We start from the raw sequence: 22,143 nt of genomic DNA, 5'->3' as shown, positions 1-22,143 counted from the left end.
GAATGTAAATTGTATCTATTATTTCTGTTCTTGGCAATAGCTCAGCATGATGGGAATGTTACCAAGTGGTATGATGCCTACTTCAACAGACCAAGGCCATATTTTACAAATGAAGGTTTTCCAAACCCACCATGCATAGAAGGAAAAGAAGACCTGAGTGGGAAAGAAGAGATATATGTCATAGGTGCTGATACTACCTGTCTGATACCAGGCAGTCAAGACAAAATATGTAATGGCCCACTGAAACCAAGAAGGCAGTATCTGTAAGTACATTTGTCTTCATGTTTGTCCAAGAGAAAGATTTAAGTACAATATAGATTTATGCAAACACTCAAAACATATAGTTAAATTAGAAAAGGAGGAAGACTGATCATCATACGTATCCAATTTTTTTTACAAAATTTTCAAGGAAAAAAAGATGCTTATCGAGTTCTCAAATTAAATAAATCCAAATTTGAGATAAGTAATTCACACTGGGGTTTTTTATACATTTAAGATTTTGACACAGTTCTTGCTGTCTGTCATAATGTCACTTTTGCAGGTGAATAATGATTTAAAAATATGTTATACTAAACTTAAATATATTTTTTTTAGTTTGTAAGTGAAACCATATTTAAGAAAATGCACATCAACTTTATTTCATTACTTCTCCTGGTTTTCTTTCACAGATTTAAGTTCAGAGCAACTAACATTAAAGGGCAGTTTACAGATTCTGACTATTCTGACCCTGTCAAAACATTGGGTAAGAAGACTGTAATTTACTACAGTATTTCTCTAAAGTCTACACAATTCCATGTTTTTTGTTTTTTTTTTAATACAGTGGTTTCCACGAAGCCAGTAATCTCTATGTTGTTGGATGTAGTTTAACTAGAATGACTGAAGAAATATATTCATTGCCTTGTAGGTCCTTTTGAGGTAGTCAAGGGATTCTACAGCCTGGACTGTTTAATGAAGAGGCAGTATTGACAGAGTTTGTTTGCAGAGATTCAATTATAGCAATAAAAATGTTGCCAGAATAGCTCATCTTGTTTGGCAAACTGCCAGTAGCTGTTCTGTTTGTGCTGTTTCCTTCTGTGTTGGATGTAGAACAGGTACTGGATGCATGACAAATTGACTGGGTGGCCTGGCCCAAAGAATGATGGCTGAATGGAGTTCATCTGGCTGGCAGCTGGTCCCTAGTGCAATTCCCCAGGGCTCAGTATTTGGCCAGTCCTGTTCAATATTTTTCCATATGATCTGGCTGAGGGGGTCTAGGACACCCTCAGTCAGTTTGCAGGTAACACCAAGGTTGGCAGGAGTGTTGATCTGCTGTAGGGCAGGAAGGCTCTGCAGAGGGCTCTGGACAGGCTGGATCAGTAGGCCAAGGCCAACTGGATGAGGTTCAATAAGGCCAAGTACTGGGTCCTACACTTGGCTCCCAACAACCCCATGCAGTGCTACAGGCTGGGGACAGAATGATGCCCAAGGGATAAAGCAGCTGGGAGTGCTGGTCAACAGCAGCCTAACATAAGCCAGCATGTGCCCAGGTGGCAAGAAAGCCAATGGCATTCTGGCCTGGATCAGCAATAGTGTGGCCAGCAGGACCAGGTACAAGTATTGTGCCCCTGTACTTGGCACTGGTGAGGTCACACCTTCAGTCCTGTGTCCAATTCTGAGCTCCACAGTACATATTCCAAAAAACATTGAGGTGCTGAAGCATGTTCAGGGAAAGGCAATGGAGCTGATGAAGGGTCTGGAGGACAAGTCCTGTGAGGAGCAGCTGAGGGAGCTGGGGTCATTTAGGCTGGAGAAAGGGAAGCTCAGGAGAGACCTTATCACTCTCTACCTGAAAGAAGGTTGTGGCAAGATAGGTGTCAGTCTCTCCTACCAGGTAACAATCAAGAGGACAAGAGGAAATGTGGTGACAGGGGAGGTTTAGATCAGATAAAAGGAAAAATTTCATTACAGAAATAGTGCTAAGATTTGAGCAGGCTGCCAAGGAAAGTGGTAGTCACCATCACTGGAGGTATTCAAAAGATGTGTAGATGTGGCACTTAGGGACTGGATTTGTGGTGGCCTTGGCAGTGCTGGGTTAGCAGTAGGACTTGATGATCTTAAAGGTCTTTTCAAACATAAATGATTCTATTATTATATTCCAATGAGCTTAATGGCAGGTCATTTGAGGGCATGACCCTTTAGCCCCTTCATTCTTTAGATATAGAAAAAGCTGCCTATGAATTAATAAATTAATATTGTCTAATAGAATCCATCTGGTTCTAAAGTCACTAGCAAATAAGCCAGAAGTTATTTGGTTGGAAATCAAACATAATTCCTTCTTTGACAAGTTGATATAGCCCAAAAACAGGGAATGGCTTCTCTTGCAGCAGATTGCAATAAGATCTGTAAGTTCTTTTAATATATTTGTAAGTCAAAAACTTAGCTCAGCCTTAGCCCTGACTTTCTGAAAATGGATATCAAGACAACTGGATGACTACCCAGAAGAATTTTAGTGGGCACATATTTTTCATTTGGCATTCATCTTCTGTGATATGAGCTCCCTTATTCATCTAATCAATTTTAGGAATTTGTTACATGATCTGATACTGAAGACCCTGAAATGCTAATTCATTACCTGAATATTCTGAAAGGATCTGCTACTATTTCTCCAGACCAGAATGCTTTGGAAAGTGCAACATAAAAGTTGTCTTTACATGTTCTGGGTTTAAAAGTTTTAAGCAAATGAAGCAAATATTTTTACCAGAAAGGGAAAGATAGTGTGTCCAATCAGGGAAAACAAATTTACTGGAAATGAGTCCGACTGTATCTCATCCTCTGGGAAATTTTCTCCTTTCTAACAGAAAAATCTGCAATACTTTGTGGCAGGCAGATAGTGTAATTCATTGCCTTATGTATTGTTACTGAAAACTGGCAACATTTTCTACCTTGTACATGATAAATAAGCAAGATCTGTTTGTATGCTGAATAAAATGTAGTAGGGGAAAAAACCAAAACAGGGATAAATTCCCCAGATATGAGGAGAAATGGGTCTCCTCATACCCATCCAATGCCTTCTGTGCTAAACTTTGACATCAAGCACTCTTTTTAAGGCCAGATTACAGCATACTTTTGGCTGGTCTTAGCTTCTAAATTTCAGAGCTTCTAAATTTCAGAGTAATTCCATCTTATATGGAATAAATAATCAAAAGCTCTTTGCATGCTTTCTTACAAGTGTTGGGAAATCAACATCAAGTTGATATATCACAAGTGAGGCAGCTACTGCAGTTGAATGGTCCTGAAGATAGAGCACTCTCTTGACACAAGGCATGAGGAACCTTGCCCAAGAGTTTCCTTAGAGAACATGCTTGGTTATAGGAACTTCCAGCTTGCTCTAGAATTATAATTCAGAAAACATGCCAAAAAGTCAGCTTTTATAAATCTTTGCAACCCAATTACTTCTACTGCACTCAAAACATCAGCTGCTCTCCAGGATAAATTTATGCTGCCTGAAATCCAAATTGCAATTTGATTTTAAATCACTTAGCTTCTTTAGTAATAATCTCTGACATCTGTAGGTTTCCAACATTATACTTTCATTTTATGAGCTGAAACATTTATTTAAATTCTGGCAGATGTATTCATACCAGTTCAAAAAATCCTACATTACTCTGGTTTCTAAATCTATTGATATAAAAGATCTTTGATTTGGAAAATAAGCAAGTTAATCTTTTGGTGCAATTTAATATTATGTGTTTGAAACAGAAAAAAATATAGAAAATCTTGAGAAATCATTTTGTGAGACATGTCAGATGCTCTTGTAGATAATAGGAATTTTGTTAGGGAGGAACACTGAAGCAGAAGGCATGGAAATATACAGCTGCTGGAATAATGTTTTTTAATTATAGTAAAGGATGCATTTTAATAGGGCGTCCACCCACCCAATCATATTTGTTGTACCACAACCTTCCTCTTGACCCGGAGAGGGGGAGTTTCTTCTTCACAATCCATGACTCTCATTGCAAAGTTACTGTCCATGCTACAATGAAAGGTCAGCATTTTTCCATGAGATAATTAAGCTACAGTGATAAATACTGTTTAAACTTGTAATACATTAAGGCAGCTTGTAACCTTTTCGTAAACTCCGATGGTTTTGTAGATCACTGTGGGGCAACTGCTAGTCCTGTGTAAGTGTACCTTTTCCATGTTAAATATAAAGCTGATGAGACAGGAAATAATCAAAATGGGACTTCCTGACACTGTCTTTTGCATAGAAACTGACCTTATGGTATTTTGTTATTGCAAATTTTCATCAAAATGTATTGAGTGCAGCACTTCAGAATTAAATATCATGATATTCTCTATTTTGTCTCCTTTTCCATGCCCATGATTATCTCTACAGACATGCCTACAGAAATATGTTTAGTCCTCCCTGTTGCAAAGAAGCATGAGAAAATGTGGGGTTTTAATTCTTGGTTGGCATCCTACCAGCAATGTTTTTTTTGATAACATCTGCATTTATTGGACTAATGTTAACTGTACATTTTAACATAGACTTCAATGTTCAGTGCAAGAGGTTTCTTTGGATATTCTTCTCTTCTTTCACATTGCTAATACTTTTGCCCTATCACACTGAAGAGTGGCAGGAACATTTTCATTCCTTTTCTCATTGAAACATTTTTGTATGTACTTGCTTTTCTATTCTATTATGTTAAACTAATACTAAATTTTTTCTTACCTTGTAATGTCCAGTGTTGCCTCTAAAATTTTACTAATGCAGTGGAAGGATTGTTTCAGGTGTTTTTCAAACTATACTGAGTTCTGTTGTCTGTCACTTCATACAGGCCTGATTTTGCTTATTCATGTTCGTGTAAGTCTACAACAATCTCACACTTTCTTTTGAAAAATTTCTACATAGCCTACTGTTTCCTATTCTGTATTATTGTAGCTGATTATTCCTGCCTACATGTAGAACCATACACTTGTTCTTACAAAAGTTCATCTCACTGTTTTAAGGTGACTTGTTTGGATAAATCAGGATCATTTTGAATTTTATTCACATTCTCTTGTGTACATCAGTCCAGATCATCTGCAATATACTCTCAAATCCAAAAATCATCCAAAAAGCCAAGACTATGGTGTTTCCCAGTGTGTCCTTATGAGGGTGTCATTCCTTGTCTGGGAAATAGTTTCATATGGCAGGAAGCAGTACATTTTCTCCTTCTCCTTGAGGCTAAACAGGAGCTAAGTTTTTCTACAGTGAACCATCAAGTGGAGGTGAATGTCAACAAAGGGAACAATATGAGCAGTAGAATTCCCTTGCTTTTCTTATTTTCACTGTTGCCTAAGAGAAAAAGAGGGTGAATTTCATTTGAGGTACAGGATTACAGGAAGGGTGGGAAATTAAATGAGCCCCAGAAATTTAGCATTATAGAAGTTCAGAAAGAGATCAAAAGAGATCTAGAAACTACTAAGCTAAATAGTTTATCAATTACTGAATGAGCTTTAATTCTCACCTGGAAGGACTGATTAGAATACTAACACCTTTACTTTTCTATCATGGAGGCCTTTATGATTACTTTTGATCTACTACTGGTGGTTATTCCTAACAATATCACCAATTCTCACATAAACCAGGAGCATGAGTTATTGGTCAGTGAGGAAGATTAATCCAGAATGTTCAGATCTCATCATTAGTTCAGTTCTTTCAGCACCCTTAAAATACCTCCAAAAATAGTATGTTTTACTCTGTGTCTGTGAGTGGCAGCTGCAGGTCTCATTGCTTTGGAGTTGTGCCTTCCTTTTCCACTTGAGGAGCTGGAGCAGTCCTGCACAGAGACTGAAGCGGGAGCTGAACTCAGGCCAGTGTTCAGACTGATGTTACTGCAGTATAGACTGACCTTAACCTGTTCAGCAGGTAAAACTGAAAAACACCAGGCAACACCTGCACATACAGCTGTATTAAAATAATGTGTTGGATAGACCAGCAATGCTTAGGAACCCTTACATAAAGTGTTTCTGGTTTTGTTATACTTTTCTTTCTGAAGCAGGTCTTCAACAAACATAAAATTGGTGCAGTTATACAGAGACTGAAAGGGTCTGTCTTTCATTATTCCCTAATTTCATACTGTCAGAAATCTAAAAATTCTGAAGAATCTATGATATTTTAGCTTTCCACTTTCTGTTGCAGGTGAAGGACTGACAGGAAGATCTGTAGAAGTTGTCCTTGCTGTTACTTTGTGTATACTTTCAGTCATTCTTTTGGTGGCTGCAGTATATGCTTTTGCAAGGTGAGATTTATATATCCTTGCCATAGCTGGTTTGAAAACACTCAAAAATGGTTTAAAGAAGAGTTGAAACAGTCCTATAAGTGCAACTAATCTGTAATTTCAAAATGCTTTGATTTTTGGTTGGGTGGGTGTTTTTTTTTTAATGTAGAACTTTAGGGAGAGACTCACAAAGAATTTAGTCCAGTGAGGGTAACCACCATAGATGAAGAAACAACTTCTCCAGAGGGCAAATCAGAGTGGTAGCCTTTCTTAACCTTCCAGAGCCACCTTTCTATTGACAGATCAGAGTGTCAGCTGGTTGTAGTTATTGTGATGACATACTATCTACAGCTGGGTATGAAGTAAATACTCTCAATTATATTTTCTGTCTTCCTAAAAAATTTATCAGTTAAATACATTGAGTTCTCACATGGGGAACACAAATTGAGTTTTAATTCAAATAGTGAATAAAATATCCATGTAAAGGAGCAGGATGTGTACTTCACACATGGTGCTAGTTTTCTCATTCATCAGTTCTGTTCTTACTCAGCTGCATTATTCAGGCATTAGCAAAGAATTTATGTAGGAAAACTAAAAGAATACATCATGTGGATTCTTTCCTCTGAATTTTAGGCAACATAAATTTGACTAAATTACACTGTTATGAGGGAGACAAAAAAAAAGCCAAGGAAGGATTCTTGGCAACCATTTTTCAGTTTCAGTCTGTCAAATCAAAGCACTGATATATGTTTCCTTAAATATTTTGCATGTGTATTTCTCACTATTATTTTCCATTTAGAATTCGGCAAAAGCAAAAAGAGGGAGGCACATACTCCCCACGAGATGCTGAAATTATTGACACGAAATTCAAACTGGATCAGCTGATCACAGTGGCAGACCTGGAGCTGAAGGATGAGAGATTTACACGGTAAGCATACTCCTTAGGCAAAACAGTAGCCCAGAGGGTCTGTAGCCATGACCCCTTTCTGACCTTTGCTTGTTTGGAAGTGTTTGTGCTGTTCTTATTTACACAGGTCACTGAGATCCTTTTTCAAAGAATGACCTCCATCCTCAAGACACTTCTCACTAGCTTTTAGAAAATCACTTAATCTTAAGCCCTTTTTACAACAAGATAAAAATCTAAGTGCAAATCACTGTTTAATTGTTAGCCAGAGAAGGGTTACATGTTTTAAACACGCAGAATTTCTGAGTGTTTTTAATGGCCCAATTTTTTGTTTAGGCAGCAAAATTGCAGACTCCTAGAAGTCCCTGACAACTAATTCAAGAACAAATCTAACAAAACTAGCTCAAGAGCAAATCTGTCATTGTTAATTGACATTTTGAAAACATTTGTCTTTTTTGAGAAAGGGATTGGCATAACATCTGGGTTTCTGTGGAGCTCAGCACACTGGCTATCCTAACATCCACTCATTTAAGGTGCATGCAGCAATTCACATTTTGTACCTGACAAGAAATCTTATCACAGATATTTATCAGAAGAATTGCTTTTTGACTGCCAGAAATGTTGATATTATTCAACAAATAAATATACAATGGTAATTATAATATAAATATAATGGTGATTATCAATAATAGTGACATCCAACTGTGTTAGAAATATTTGGTGAACATTCTTCACCTGTCTGTATTTTCCCTGCTGTCTCACAGATGAAACACTGTGGTGGGCAGTCTCCTTAAAGATGAGAAGCCTAAAATAGTCTTGCCCTAGTAGCCAAATATCCTACTGTTGCAAACTAGGAATAGCTGGAAGATGAAAGGTTGTATCTGTTGACCTGGGGTTTTTCTGTATGTCTGTGTGTGGTACAGAGTAAGTTGATTGCATGTACAAACCTGTTCAAAATAGAGCACACAAGAATGGCTGCTGGTGACAGATGAGAAAACATACTGGGAATCATCTGGAACTCATTGATGTAAGGGCTGGGGTATGTCCTGTGCGGGGCACTTGCTCAGATAGCAGATTTTAGTACCTGCTAATAACAGTGCAAAGCATCCTCTGAAGGCAGAACCATTGACACTGCACTGCAGTAACTGTGCTTCAGAGAATTTATCTCCATGGATTTTCAAAATTATCTTGTTTCCATATTGTTAGCTGAATAAGAATAGTACTAATGTTGTTTTTGTACTAAAGTGTTAATGGATTTTACTTCCAGATACTCTTCATTTTTCTTTAGACGCAAGGAGATTTTTGTCATCCAGTAAGTTTTTGTATTATTGAAGCAACATGGTGTGTTTTCCATTCTCTTCTCTTAACCTGTGTGTTATCGTACTATATCAAATGATATAGCTAATCAGAATGAAGCATCAATCTTTGCAGATATTCTAATGGCAAACAATGGTATTTTTTATCATGAAATCATGTATATTGTTAGTCCCTAATGTTGAATTATAGGGCTCCCACAACTATTTTCAAATAAATCAGGGTAATTTTTAAATGGAAATTATAACACAGTATGGCAATATAGCCCTGGTATAAACCACCTATCCTTGAAACAAAGGCAGTGTAAATGTGACATAAGAAACATGCTGTTTCTTTCCTTTGGAAGTTAGGATATATATACTTAAGAGAAATTTGGTCTTTTCCTCAACTGTCTTTTGTACTCACACTGCAGCTGTTTCATACTATGTCCCTGCAATCTCAGCAACATATCCACACAATCAAATACTTTGTTGGTTTGCAGATACCATTCTGCCACTTTTCTGTCTAAATTATGTGTAAATTTTTACAGTCTCAGTCTCTAAAGGGTAATTGAAAACTATAATATTTCATACTTATGTACATTTCATTATGTGATTTATGCACAGCAAGACCTTTACTGAACAGTGCTTCAGCAGTTTTAGTTACATCGCCCTTATTTTAATGAGTCAGTCTCACTTTTTGCTTTACAATTTGTCATGTCCTTCCTTCTCTATTTTCCTCTTCCCTCCTTCCAACTGTCCTTTAATGGCCAAAAGCAAAGACTTTTTACTTCTGTCATTGTAAGGCACAGAATGCAGCTGTTAAAATTTTGGATTATTATTTTTCAAACTGCAGTGGCACTGAAACTACAGCAGGCTCCTTGCCCCGATCCTTTGCTGAACATTATGACAAACTGATGAAGTGTAGGCACTAATTGAGAGCTCCTCTGGACAGGACTCGTGTTATCTTTTCATCTGGAAGACAGAAAATGTGCCCCAAGGAACTCTCCTAGATAACATACATATAGTAATGAAGGGCAGGATGTGCTTTATCTGTCAAAAATTCTTTAGTTTATTTTGGCTTTTGTTTTTTTAAGCCTCTAAGAATCTTTCACTATGTGTAATATTCTGTTCTGGTAAAGTCAATGCCAAGAAGGGACATTTTAGGTGTCTCTAGTGCTGTCTTTAATATAGTTAATCTTTCCTGGTAATGATGAGTTGTAACAGAGAGCTGGAAGAAGCATGGCAGCAGTACCAAGGCAGCTTACTGCAAAACCTAATGACTAAAATGTTTTTGTTTCCTGTTTAGATGTCCACAGTTGCACCATAAAAGAACTTTTGTACCTGTTGCCTCTGGGGAACAGCTATGCTGAAGTCAGTCACAGTCCCAGTTCTTGACCTGATCATTCTCATGATTTGTGGCTAAAGCAGTGACATGTTAGCATGTTTAGTTACAGTATTTAATGCTGATAACTGCAGTCTAACCTTCACAAATTTCCCATGCATTTGGGATGGGCATCACTGCATCTGCACTACCTACATTGGCTGCATTTAGGCAGCTGTCTCAGCGGTGTTTGCAGTGCTCACTGTGCTGCAGTTCGTGGCATCTTGCAAGTGTATGAGGAGGGCAGAGATGGGCAGAGTTCTTTACCAGACTGGCATGTTTGTGTTTTTCAGGCAGCAGAAAATCAACTGAAATCTGGTCCAGCTTCACCCTGAAAGGGCAATGGAGAGTTTGTTTGAAAATCCTAGGTGAAAACAGAACAATACAGATTTATTCCCTCCACCTATTAATCATTCCATTCAGTGCTCATTTGAAGGGGGTATTTTGGTAACCAGATTTTTTTGTCACTACTCTGACATTATATTATCCAGCTACTATAAATCACTAAAGGCACACACTTGCAGCTGACAGAGTTCATCCACAGAATCAAAATACTCTAGACTGCTCCATGAGATCCCTCTTGCCTGTCTCTCATTCATTGTCTCTTCAGACATTCTCTCACACTTGGTGGATTGCAGCTTATGATCTTGGCTCACATTCTCAGAAAATTTTGCAGCTGGTATCTCACGAGAAAAACAATAAATTGGAAAAAAAAATTCTGTTCTGTATGAATATGACTGTAAATACTTTTCATCATTCTTAGACCAAAAATTCAACGGCTTGAAGCTCAGCAAACATTCAGTATAGGTTAATCAAAACATTATATTTTACACATATTTATAACTTTTTTTAATATGAAATATTTTGCATTACAAAAGTCAGTTTGAATAGGAAAAGAGAAATTTAAAAGTGCTGAGCATTCCATTTTGACAATTTTGAAATTTTTGTGGGTAATTTTTTTTTGGACCAGGAAATTAAAGGAAAATCCCAGTTCCAGTAGTAGTCTTTTAAAATTATAAAAATACTTTTAAAAAAATTGAAAAACTTCAGTGGCTAAAATTACTAATACTATCTAGTACACATACACTCACTCTCAACAAGTCTTTCTTAAGCATTTGGTCAATTGGACGTAGTTTCAGATGGCATGTAGGGAATTCTGTCCTGCAGAATTCAGTGGAAAATGAGATCATCTTTATGAATTCCAAATGCTAACTTTGAATGTTTGGGACATACATTGCATTCCATGATGGTGGAGATGGTGTGAGACAACAGTAAAAACCAACTTCATCCAAAACATACATAGCCCATCCAATCTAAACTGGATTAAACATTGTTTCATTAAACTCACTGATTACACATATACTGGATGCACGCATCACTTGCCTGACTTAGAACAGGTCCACAGGGTCTGCCAAGTCGCTCTTCAAAGCAGACACTAATCTGTGAATAGATTCTATCCCTAAATTTTCAGTGTGCGCCAGATTTGGTGAGATACAAGTTACTCTTCCCTGTTCCAGATGCTTACCTAGGAGACAACTTCTCTGGCACCCTACTTTTGCAGTGGTTTCCACAGCAAGGATGAAGCCATTTAGATCCCTGTCTTTTAAAAATCTGTCCTTGAGAAGTTGAACCTTGTGGTTGATCATTTTAGGCTTTTGTTTCATTCTATGTGAGACAGCTTGTCAAGAAAGTGAGGTCAGAATAAATATTTCTGCATAACAGACACTGTAGCCCCTGCAAATACCAGGTAATTAGAACTCCTTATGGAAAAGTGTTGTAGAGAAAAGGATTGTCTGATCTCATCTTTCCTATGTACTACGCATTCAGTGGGTGTCTATATTTGAGGTAACAGTTTTGCACACACATTTATTTCTATAGACCAGCTTGATACTTTGTGTAGACAGACCTGTCTTCCTTGGAGTAGGAATAGGAATAGGCTTCTGCATTGTCTTTTTCTTTAACAGGTTTCCCTTTAGTAATTAGCTATCAAAAATAGGCTTCCTGAAGTTTGTGCTCCAGGAGAACAAGGTTTGTGAATGTATGTGTCCTGGTTCAATGGAAGAAATGACCATATGTTCTCTTTCCTTAGGCCTTTAATATGTAGGAAGGGTTAAGCTCAATATTGCTCTCAATTAACTTGTTAAAAATTAGTTCCTCTGTTGGTCCTAGGAAGTGTCAGTGCTGCTTATGAGTTAAGCCTTTTGCCTACATAGTAATTTCTGTAGTTTTCTGGTTGGACGAAGTTTTAATTCCCTGTGGATTTCAGATGATTGACCCAGAGAGAAAGCTGAGTCTGTGTGACAATATGTCTTCAGTTATCACTGCCAACACAAATAAATGGCTTCTTTCTAGCTCTATCATATGTAATCTGAGTGGGATTCAGATTTTTGATAGTCTTCAAAAAAACCCCACACATGAAACAATACACTGTTTTGAAAGAAAATCAGATTTAAAGCTATAAAGCATTCTTTATCTTAGAGAATGTTTTTCTTTCCTCATATCAAAGTCAGGCAAGTGGGAATCTGAAATGGTCCAGCTGAAATAGGGACATATTCAACTTCATGGCTTGATTCTGTATTGTGCTCATCAAGATCTAGTAATATTTATATTTTTAAGTTTTGTACAACACACTGGGAAATGTGGAGTACAAGATTACATACAGATTTGTAATCTTGTTCATTTGTTCATTGACAAAATACTGTAAGATTATTACTATGTATTCCAAGTCAAAAGACATAGAAAAAAATACTATTTTTTAAGCCTAAGGATGTTGAAACTGAGAATTGCTGGAAGTCTGAAATTCATCCCTTTTGAAGATCCTTACACAGCAAAGCCAACACCTTTGCCACAGTCAGACAAGTTAGACATTTACTTTCCTGTAAGCACTTTAAAGTAAATAATCTTATCTTCTGAGCTGCCAAGCTACTGCTATGTGCACTTGCTACTGACAAAAGTGTGTATGACAGTTCAGTAGTTCTAAAAATCACTTAAATTCCTACAGATAGGTTAAAATGTCAACCCATAAATCCCTTGCTTCTTAAAAAAAAAAACTTATAAAACTTATACTGTTGGATCCAGGTACCTTCAGCACTGAAACACTGAATTACCTACCGGGATTGATTATGCACAGCACAGAAATAATTTTAATTTCCTAATGACCAAACTGCATTTTCTTACTGCAAATTATGTGCAGTAAGCCCCTCATTGTTAAAAATGTGAGAGGAGAGTATTTGAAAAATTATTGGAATGTCAACTGGGACATGACTTTTTTCTGTTGTTCTGTGGTGAAGATAGGTGAATTCAAAGGAAAAAGAAGTTGAACTTGCCTTCAAAATCCACTTATAATTTCGACCCCCCCAAAAGAGCCTACAAATGCTTCTGTTCTAGTCAAAGACAAATATTTATTTGTGTGCAGTACTTTGGTACAGCTATTGAAAGTCCTTATTTTTGTTAGGAAACTTTAGATCTATAATGTTGCCAATATTACTAGAAGGTAGTTTCATCTGCCACATAATGCAAACAACTTATGTGATACAATGAGCCCAAACTACATGTCTAAACATTCTGAATAAATAGAGTGGCATGCTTTCTTATCTTATTGCCTTCTTTTTCACTCTAAAGCTGTCCTTCAGTTGTCCTTCTTAGTAAACACCTTTACTTCTGTGAATACTTTTAACTCCAGTGAGACTGATCTAGTGAGGCTTTCATAGCCAATTTGCTTTGTTTCAGGATAACTGCTCTAAAAAAGAATGTACCACGAAGGCATTCTTCATAGCTTTGAAATTAACTTCCCTGATGCTTAATAATAAATTATTCAACAATTGTATTCATCTCATTTTATTATCTCAAATAAAATTTAAATAATTAAGAATAATTTCATTAACTATTTTTAAAGCAATTTTTCTTTTTCTACTAAAATTATGGCAGCAATACAGCAGACTTTGTATTATAGAACATTTTTTGTAATACTTTCTGTAAGGATGTGTATTTGGAGGAACAGACACATAAAATGGGTAGTCAGAGTTTTTTGAAGGAGCAGGTTATCTTTAAAACTGAATTATTACAAACTTTTTTACTTGGTCCTTTAAACAAGCTTTCTGAGTCTGAATGCTCAGAATTTGGTTTCTAAATCCATTCAGAGGCAATTTTGACCAAGTTTCAAGGCCATCTGAAAGTCCTCTGAGTATAGATGCTCATGTTCTATCTTCATGAAAGAAGAAGATAGATCTCTCTGTGCTGTGAGATCAAGTTAAAGATTTAATATGTATCACAGTTTTTGAAATTGACATCTATAGAAGCAGCCATGAACATGTGAAAAATGAAGATAAAACAGGACACTAATTTTTGAAATCTTTAGAAAACAACCACAGCTGCAGCTTCAGTAGAGGCACACCAGTATCATGACTCATCTGTGACTCATTTTAGATATCTGCTTCAAATGAGATGAAATTACACCTATTTCTCTTCATTGATTATAAAAGAAATTTAGAGTGACTGAGAAATAGGCGTCTGTGTTCAGTCAGATTGATCCTACCCTGATGCTCTGAAATGGCCCTTAGGAGACTGACATTGGGTCAAGAATGCAAAATGAAGCATGTCAATGTGTATGCAGTGGTGTGCAGCAAGTATGGGTTTCTCGGGGCCATATGAGCCCAGAACACTGTAAGTGATCTAAAGAAAATGACAGAAACTGTAACTACGTAATTCATGTCTGCTGATACCTGAGATAAAAACTAATAAAGACAATCACCCAAAGTATCTGAATTTGAATCCATAAGGGAAACCAGTCTTTAGGTACATGGCATTTAGTCTAGAACCTATTAAAATGCACAACATTGGTTAACTCTCAGCTTGCTACATTTAACAAAGATCTCTATTTCAGGTTGCTTAGTTATAGAAAGTCCATCAAGTAAGTTTACTAAAGATTTTTATGTTATGTGTTCATCGGTGAGTCTCAATGTGTGGTTCCTTCCTCAATGTTAGAAAAAAGCTCCAAGCTGCGTATAAATCATAAAAGCATGACTAATTGCATGGTAACTGGAGAAATGCTTTCTCTCTCTCTGGGGTGAAGCCTGCATGTCTGTGTTTTAGCTTGGGAAGTAATACAGGGTTATTTAAACTCCTCAGGATTTAAAAACCATGTCATTATGAGAATGAGGTCACTGCAATATTTTATATGTCTAAAACCTTGCAATGTGTAAAATGTTTTCTGTCTGACAAAGTATTATGTACCTTAGAATGCAATAATAAATTTACAAATTTACTTTAATGTCAAAACCTTGCTTGAAATGCTGTTACCTATAAAAACAATCACAGCCTACAGTACTGTTAACATTAGCAAAATTAAAAATGTGAGGGGGAGCAACAAGGGGATAAAATGTTTCACTTTTAAGTGATTGAAAAGAAATCAAATAAGCATGCTATAAGCAATTTATAATTTTCTGCCCATAAGTATCATTTTCCATTGAACTGGAAAATATTGTTTATTAATAAACTACAGTTATATAACAAGAATGAGAAAGATATTCCCTATGGGTTTCTAATTCTTCTTCTTTGCTTTCAGGCCAATAAGCAAGAAATCCTTTCTACAACACGTTGAAGAGCTTTGCACAAACAATAACCTAAAGTTTCAGGAAGAATTTTCGGTATGTTGCTAGCAGTTGTCACAACATCGTAGGACCTTCAGTCGTTTCATGTGTCACATTTCATGTCCATTTTAAGCAGGCAAGGCCATGAAGGACTCTGGCCTTGATAATCAATACCCAATTACCAGGTTGATTGTTTAGAAAGTAACAGTACACTGATTTGGATTCTGCAGCCTATACTACAACCTGGTCAGAATTATTTACCTTAGTGTCAACCAAAGATGATCTTCTTTAGTCTCCAACATTTCAAGACCACCATATTTATGTTTTTACATATCTAGTGTTGCTTATGTAGGTTACCTAAGAACAAGTTATTTAGAGTTTTCTAACATATACACAGATATATTTGACTGCTATAAATATGTTTGTTTTCCTGAGTGGTGATAACTCCAAAAGGAGTTAATATTCATTCTGTAAAATTTTCAGGCCTCAGTCATACTGCCATGAAACTCAGGATTGTTTTTCTTTCATAAATTTTGATGCAGGAAGTCAAAGGTTTGTACATGGTACTTTGGGTTTTGTTCCTCTGCAAGTAATAGGGCATATTTCTTATGCTTTTGAGAATAGCTTCCAAATGAATAACCTCCATTTCTTTACATGAGCAGATGAACACAGCAAGCCTGTCTTTCTGAAAGGGGCCTCATTCTCAAAATATACATTACAGATAATATAATACATGTATAGTTCCAAATTTAAATCTCAAAGTTTTCACTATTTTCATTAAGTAATATTTTACGGCTATCATATTTTTTCTCTTGTTATTTCAGAATCTTTATCATCATTATCTTTCTTAACACATTAAGTTATTTGCCCAAAAAAAATTTTTCAGTGTCCAGTGACTTTATTATTTTGGATTTATAAATTTACCATGAATAATTTACCAGTTGGATTAACAAAAATGAAGACTTAACAATTGGCTTTTCTTTTGCTAGGTTATAATATTTCAGTTTCCAGGGAAACATTAACAAAAGTGTATAAATATTAATGGTATTTCCTACAGGTTTTTTTGTTATGCTCATTAGGTAAAATTGGTCTGGATTTAATGATAAAAAGCACCATAAAATTCTCAGAGCAATAAAGTAGAAGTGTTATTTCACTTGACCAAAAAATTATTGTAGTTACATTATGCATGACTGAACAGATGAAAAGTTTTAATATCAGTAACACTTCACATATTAACAGTCATTACTAGAAAGTCTCTAATATTACTTTCTTTAGGTGCAACCCACATTGGCTAAGTCTTACTGCATTGTAACAGCTTAAATCTTAAACAATAGTATTTTATCAAACCACAATCTGCAAGCTGCTTAAAATTTAGAGAAATACAAGGGGCTGAGGTCTCCTTCAAATAATTTATATAGTCAACCTATAATAGACAGTTTTATATGTCATTTAAGTTTTCAGTCTTTTTACTCTCTGACCTTCAGCTGCCATGTTTCAGAGTGTAGTGATATCTTCCCAGATGACTTGTCCAAGGGCAGGCAGAATTTGAAGGTATGTTCGGTCCCTCGAAACGAGTCTATCTATGTTTTTTGTAGCACATGTTCTAACAGATAAACAATAGGATTGGCAGCACACTTGAAATTATATTGGTAATGACAATACTCAAGAACAAGGAGTGCATGCAATAAACAAGCAGACCTCATGATCTGCGTTGTTTTTATCCACATGCATAACTCTACTTTTACATAAATGACTTGACTTGAGGGTCTGCAATATGTGTAGGAAAGATTAGCTAAGATATAAACCCTTGAACATGATGTAAACTCATATCTGAAGCACATAACTTAAGTGGTGAAACTGGAACAAGTTTCCTGTGGAAGCTGTGAATGCCCTATCCCTAGAAGTGGCCAAGCCCAGGTTAGAGGGGGCTTTCAGCAATCAGATCTGGTGGAAGGTTGTGCATGGCAACATGGGGTTAGACTACGTTATGTTCATGTCCCTTGCAACTCAAATTGATCTATGGTTCTCTGAACAGCATAGTGCTGAGCTTGCTTGGGCTCTCTGTCTGTCTTTGGATGAGTAAATTCAAGATTGCTGGGAACAGAATAGGAGAATATGATAATTTACACTAATAAACTGCTAGTATATTCCCTGTGTTGGATTTGGACTGTTTCACTTAACAGTCTTCTGGACAATTCCAAGATATGCTTTGGTAGACTAGGGATAACTTACAATGGGCAGTTTATGGACAACAAATATGGTTTGGAGTTTTCCAGCATAAATGTGAGTCTTTCTATTTTACTTACTCTTGTAATCCCTGGACATTCCCAGTTTCATTTAATTTGCCTGACTGACCAAACTTCAGTGCCAGGACATCTTCAGGGGCCAATTTTGGTTCAATCTTGGTAAACAGCACCTGTGTGTAAATGTGATGAGAAGAGAATCTGGACTTCAGAATGGACCTGGATCCATTTATTTTCAGAAAAGACAAGTTTAAAGAAACCATACAGAGCCAAAGTAACTAATGATGGGGGTCACCTCATCACTGTTCAAACTTGCAGCTACTTCCAGCTTTCCAGCTGATTCCTGTGTCTCTCAAATACATTTGGGAACTTATGCTTTTCTAGTAACTGGCAAATTACTGAAACAGAAATACTCATGTAATATTTGATTTATGATAAGTTCTGCTCATGAGTAAAAAAACTGAAGTCCTTCAAAGAGTCACCAGTGTCACAAATGTACTACAGTAAACAAAATGCAAATGTTTTATTTCAAAGTTTTATGAGTTTGCAAAGAAATATGGTTTCTGTGACAAGTTGTTACTGAGTCTGGGAACCCAAATACTCTTCCCCTAAATATGAAAATAATAGACAAGACTGAAATCCCTATTAATGCAGAGAATTGGTATGAGGCTTTTGAGCATTTGTTTGGTTATAGAAGCATCCTTATGAAAATAACAAGATCTACTTCTCTATTTCATCTCTACTATAAAGTGCTGTATAATGGTGCTACTTCTACAGTAATTAACTGGCAACCTAAAACTCAGAGGAGGGAGGCAAATGAGGGAAGTTAAAGTTCACTTGACATGGGATTCCATGGCCCAAAACACTATTCAAAATAAGCATTTTGTGTATGTCCTTCCTTCATGAAAATATTCAATGACAGAAGCTTTGTGGGAGAGTTTCAGCTTTCTGAATGAGAGGAATTTTAACATCTCCACCTTTGACTGTGTTTTACATACCAGGATGACAAAATATTTGAATTAACAATGAAAGAAAAGGACTGAAATAAAACAGTCCTGGTTTTCCATTTTTCATTACTTCTCTTATTTATTTGCTAGGAGATTCCCATTAAATTTTATTCATAAAAGACAGACTGTCTCAAATACCTTGGGAAAAGGGCATAATTAATACTGAGCCTCATAGTAAGGCTATTTGCCCAACTTTTGGAAGTAGTCCATGCAGATGGTAACTGCTAATATTAAAAGACAAATTTGAAGGGATTTCAGCAAAATTTTTTATTGTTCTCATTCAAAGCAAAAAGTAGACCTCTTAATTTATACCTTAGATAGGTAGATATAAAAAACAGACTTGTGAATAACATTTCTCAAACAAAGAAAAATTCTATTGAAATTAACAATGTATTTAGAATTCTGGATTTTCCATATCTTCTATTCTCTTAACACCAAAGTCATCACTTTAACACATTTTCTCCATTACCAAGTCCTGAAATTGTCGCCACTCTTTTAATCAATTTTGTAAATGATACCTGTTAATGCACACAAACATCCCCATCAAATAAGTTCATCAGCAGGAATGATTTATCCATCTCTGTCCTCCAGTAATAGAACAAATGGCCAGTTATGAAGCTGCAGTATAACCCAAAATAGCTCTTCCCACCCCTTTCACAAACAGTCCCAAGAACGATAATTAATTGCCAGTTCTCTCAACTTAATTGAATTCTCATCAGTTCTCATGCTGTACCACAGACACTCCCAAACTACAGGAGTCAGGAAAAGGCATTATTCAACTGAGTCAGTAGGGCACGGTAACCAAGCATGTGACTTCATGAAAAAAATCAGAAAACTACAAAAGGTGATAGACTGACTTTACCCAGGCTTTTAAAGGTGAAAGTTCATGTAAGCTTAATTGTTCAAGTTGACAGCATTGTCTGCAGTGCTGCATCAACTGGGGTTGACAGTGAGGCGGGAAGCTCTGTAATGCTTCCAGCTGTACTTAGAAATGCACTGTTGCAAAACTGTGGAGTTTTTCTACTTACTGGATGATTGTGCCATATTTTAAAGTCAAGTGGAAAAGTTTTCCAACAAACATTTATTCCTTTGCAGGAACTTCCCAAGTTTCTTGAAGACCTTGCTTCAACAGATGCTGATCTGCCTTGGAATAGGTCTAAGAATCGTTTCCCAAACATAAAGCCATGTATGTGTGTTTACTGACCAACTCCTCCATTTTGCTCTTTACTTTCAATAGTGTAACAGATATTTGGAATGCAAGTGTATTTTTGTTTGATCTGTCTTTGAAATAGCAGTACAATCAAGTCCACATTATGAAATCATTTTCTGTCAAGTAATCCGTCTTTACTTTGCGGGTTTTTTTAAAGACAGTTTTATTTGCAAGTAGCTTTCAACTTGCTCTCACAAGCTTTAATATGCAGGTGCAAGAAACTGTAGCCTCAATAGTTTCTTGGCTTTGTAATTCAAGCCATGTAGCAAACTCTTTAAAATTCTTCCTCATTGGTTTTTTTCCCCCCCTTTTTTAAGAAGTAATTTTTTAAACATATAAAATCCACATGTTTGTGCATTCAGCTACCTCAGGAGTCTGGATATGCTTTCTTGTGGATATGTGTACATGTGCTACAAAGGTTCCACAAAAGATCAGAGTGACTGTATGATAACTTATAAGCCCAGGCTAGATATTATCACAGGAGACAGAAGTCTGTCTCTCTATACTCAACACTGCTTCATTTTTCAGTTAATAAGACAAGAAATGTCATTATTATTTTAGGCATTAGCTGTGATGTGAGATGGAGTGCATAGCATTCCTTGGTTAATAATGCTACATTCTGTGCTATTTACTTTTCAGAGCAGCTGTTCCTGCTATCTGCTGCCTTGTTCAAGACATATTCTAAGTCACAGTCACTAAAAATTTATCTTCATGACAGACAATAAGGCATAAACAGATATGTTTCATAAATATTTAACTTTGTATTCTAATGTTCTTTACTAAGTTGAAGACCAAACACCAAAATTCTGGTGTTACACACATGATATGTTTCTTGGATTTTGTAATTTCTGCGTATGTGCTGTGGAACCAAATCAGAAACCCTAAACATTTTATTTTTTCTTTTTTTTTTTAATAATGACTTAACCTTATGCTTAAAAACCCCCAAAACTATATAAAAGTGCCAGAATCTGGCTCAGTGACCTGGGCAGCAAGTAAATGGAAAAAACTCTCAGATCCCTGACCCTTGCCTCTTATTCACACAGAAGTTGTGTGCTAGGACAGCATGGCTTGGAGTACACAGGCTCCTTTTAGGTACAGAATCCTCCCATACATACATCAAATTGGAGGTTTTGGCTCATTCACCACTTAAATTAAAAAATATTATCTACAGCATGTCTGGAACATTGAAGAAAGACCATACAGTAATGGAAAAAGGTTAAATTACCTTTGTAATTTGTGTTCTACTCCATCAAATATTGTTACTGCTAATAAAAGTATTTTTGATTTCTTAGCACTCCAGGAACACTTTTTACATGTTTTATGATTTTTGAACCATCTTTTAGTTAACTAGACTTTACTTCCACGATAGATAATAACAACAGAGTAAAGCTGATGCCTGATGCTGGTATTCCTGGATCTGACTACATTAATGCCAGCTATGTGTCTGTAAGTAGAAAGTCTCTCACATTTTTACTGTATTTGTTTTCTGGTAGAAGAGTAAAAAAATAACTTGCAGCAAAAACAGGATTCTAATTTTTCTTTCATTCACTACAGCCACTGTTGCCATGACATTGTTCAAGTGACTCCTATGGCACTAAAAATTGCAAGTTAAAAAAACATATATCCCATTTTCATTGCTGAGCAATGATTTCCAAAAATAATCAAAACTGTGTCAAGCAAGTTTCTTTTTATAAATTATTTCATACCATTTTCATAAAAGGCAACAGTGGAACTCCCACTGAGGTAAATTGTTTAGATAGGTGTTATTTGGTGTCTTGATTCAACAGTTAAAGTTGTTGCATATGAATAGGACAATGCAAAGATAATTGAACTGAAAACTTTCATAGAAATGACTAACAGTTTTGGCATGCTCCTTATTATTTTGTGAAAGTTATGATGGAGGAAAATGAAAGCAGGCTTCTTGAAGAAGAAAGTAATACTGTATTTTTCATCCTCATCTTTCTTCACAGACTTTCCCATTTTCTTATTGTGCGCTCAGTAAATTCTTCATCTATATTTTAATCTCATTTTTGTCCTGTTGAAGCTCAAAGTGTGAATTATAGTCATGCATCAAATCTCTTCTAGCAGTGGCTGGTGATCTCACATGAGTTCGAGATTTGATTTACATTAAAGACTTTTCAAACATGTAGCAAGACATGCAGAGTGTAGTCAAAACAGACAGCACAAAGGAAAGTGGAAATGGTTATTTGCAGGTAACTAAGAGACATTACAGAGAATAAGCAGTAGAGCTAAGATCTTTCTTTGAGCAAACA

General features: G+C 36.1%; 1 protein-coding gene across 1 annotated transcript in view; it reads left to right on the top strand.

Annotated features, from left to right (window-relative positions):
- The window catches only part of PTPRQ (protein tyrosine phosphatase receptor type Q), a 100,316-nt gene that overhangs the window by 67,602 nt on the left and 10,571 nt on the right, over positions 1–22,143 (top strand). The window contains exons 32-39 of the mRNA XM_071422041.1: positions 41–263; positions 669–742; positions 6,164–6,263; positions 7,042–7,170; positions 14,705–14,731; positions 15,386–15,467; positions 19,756–19,846; positions 21,240–21,316. Coding sequence (XP_071278142.1) covers positions 41–263; positions 669–742; positions 6,164–6,263; positions 7,042–7,170; positions 14,705–14,731; positions 15,386–15,467; positions 19,756–19,846; positions 21,240–21,316 — 803 coding nt within the window. The remainder of the gene's footprint in view (positions 1–40; positions 264–668; positions 743–6,163; positions 6,264–7,041; positions 7,171–14,704; positions 14,732–15,385; positions 15,468–19,755; positions 19,847–21,239; positions 21,317–22,143) is intronic.

Source organism: Agelaius tricolor, unplaced genomic scaffold (assembly GCF_023055355.1).
Source record: "Agelaius tricolor isolate 1412-34295 unplaced genomic scaffold, bAgeTri1.0.p SCAF_3, whole genome shotgun sequence".
Taxonomy (NCBI): Eukaryota; Metazoa; Chordata; class Aves; order Passeriformes; family Icteridae; genus Agelaius; species Agelaius tricolor.
The sequence above is the reverse complement of the archived record's forward strand: the minus strand, read 5'-3'. Positions and strand labels throughout refer to the sequence as shown.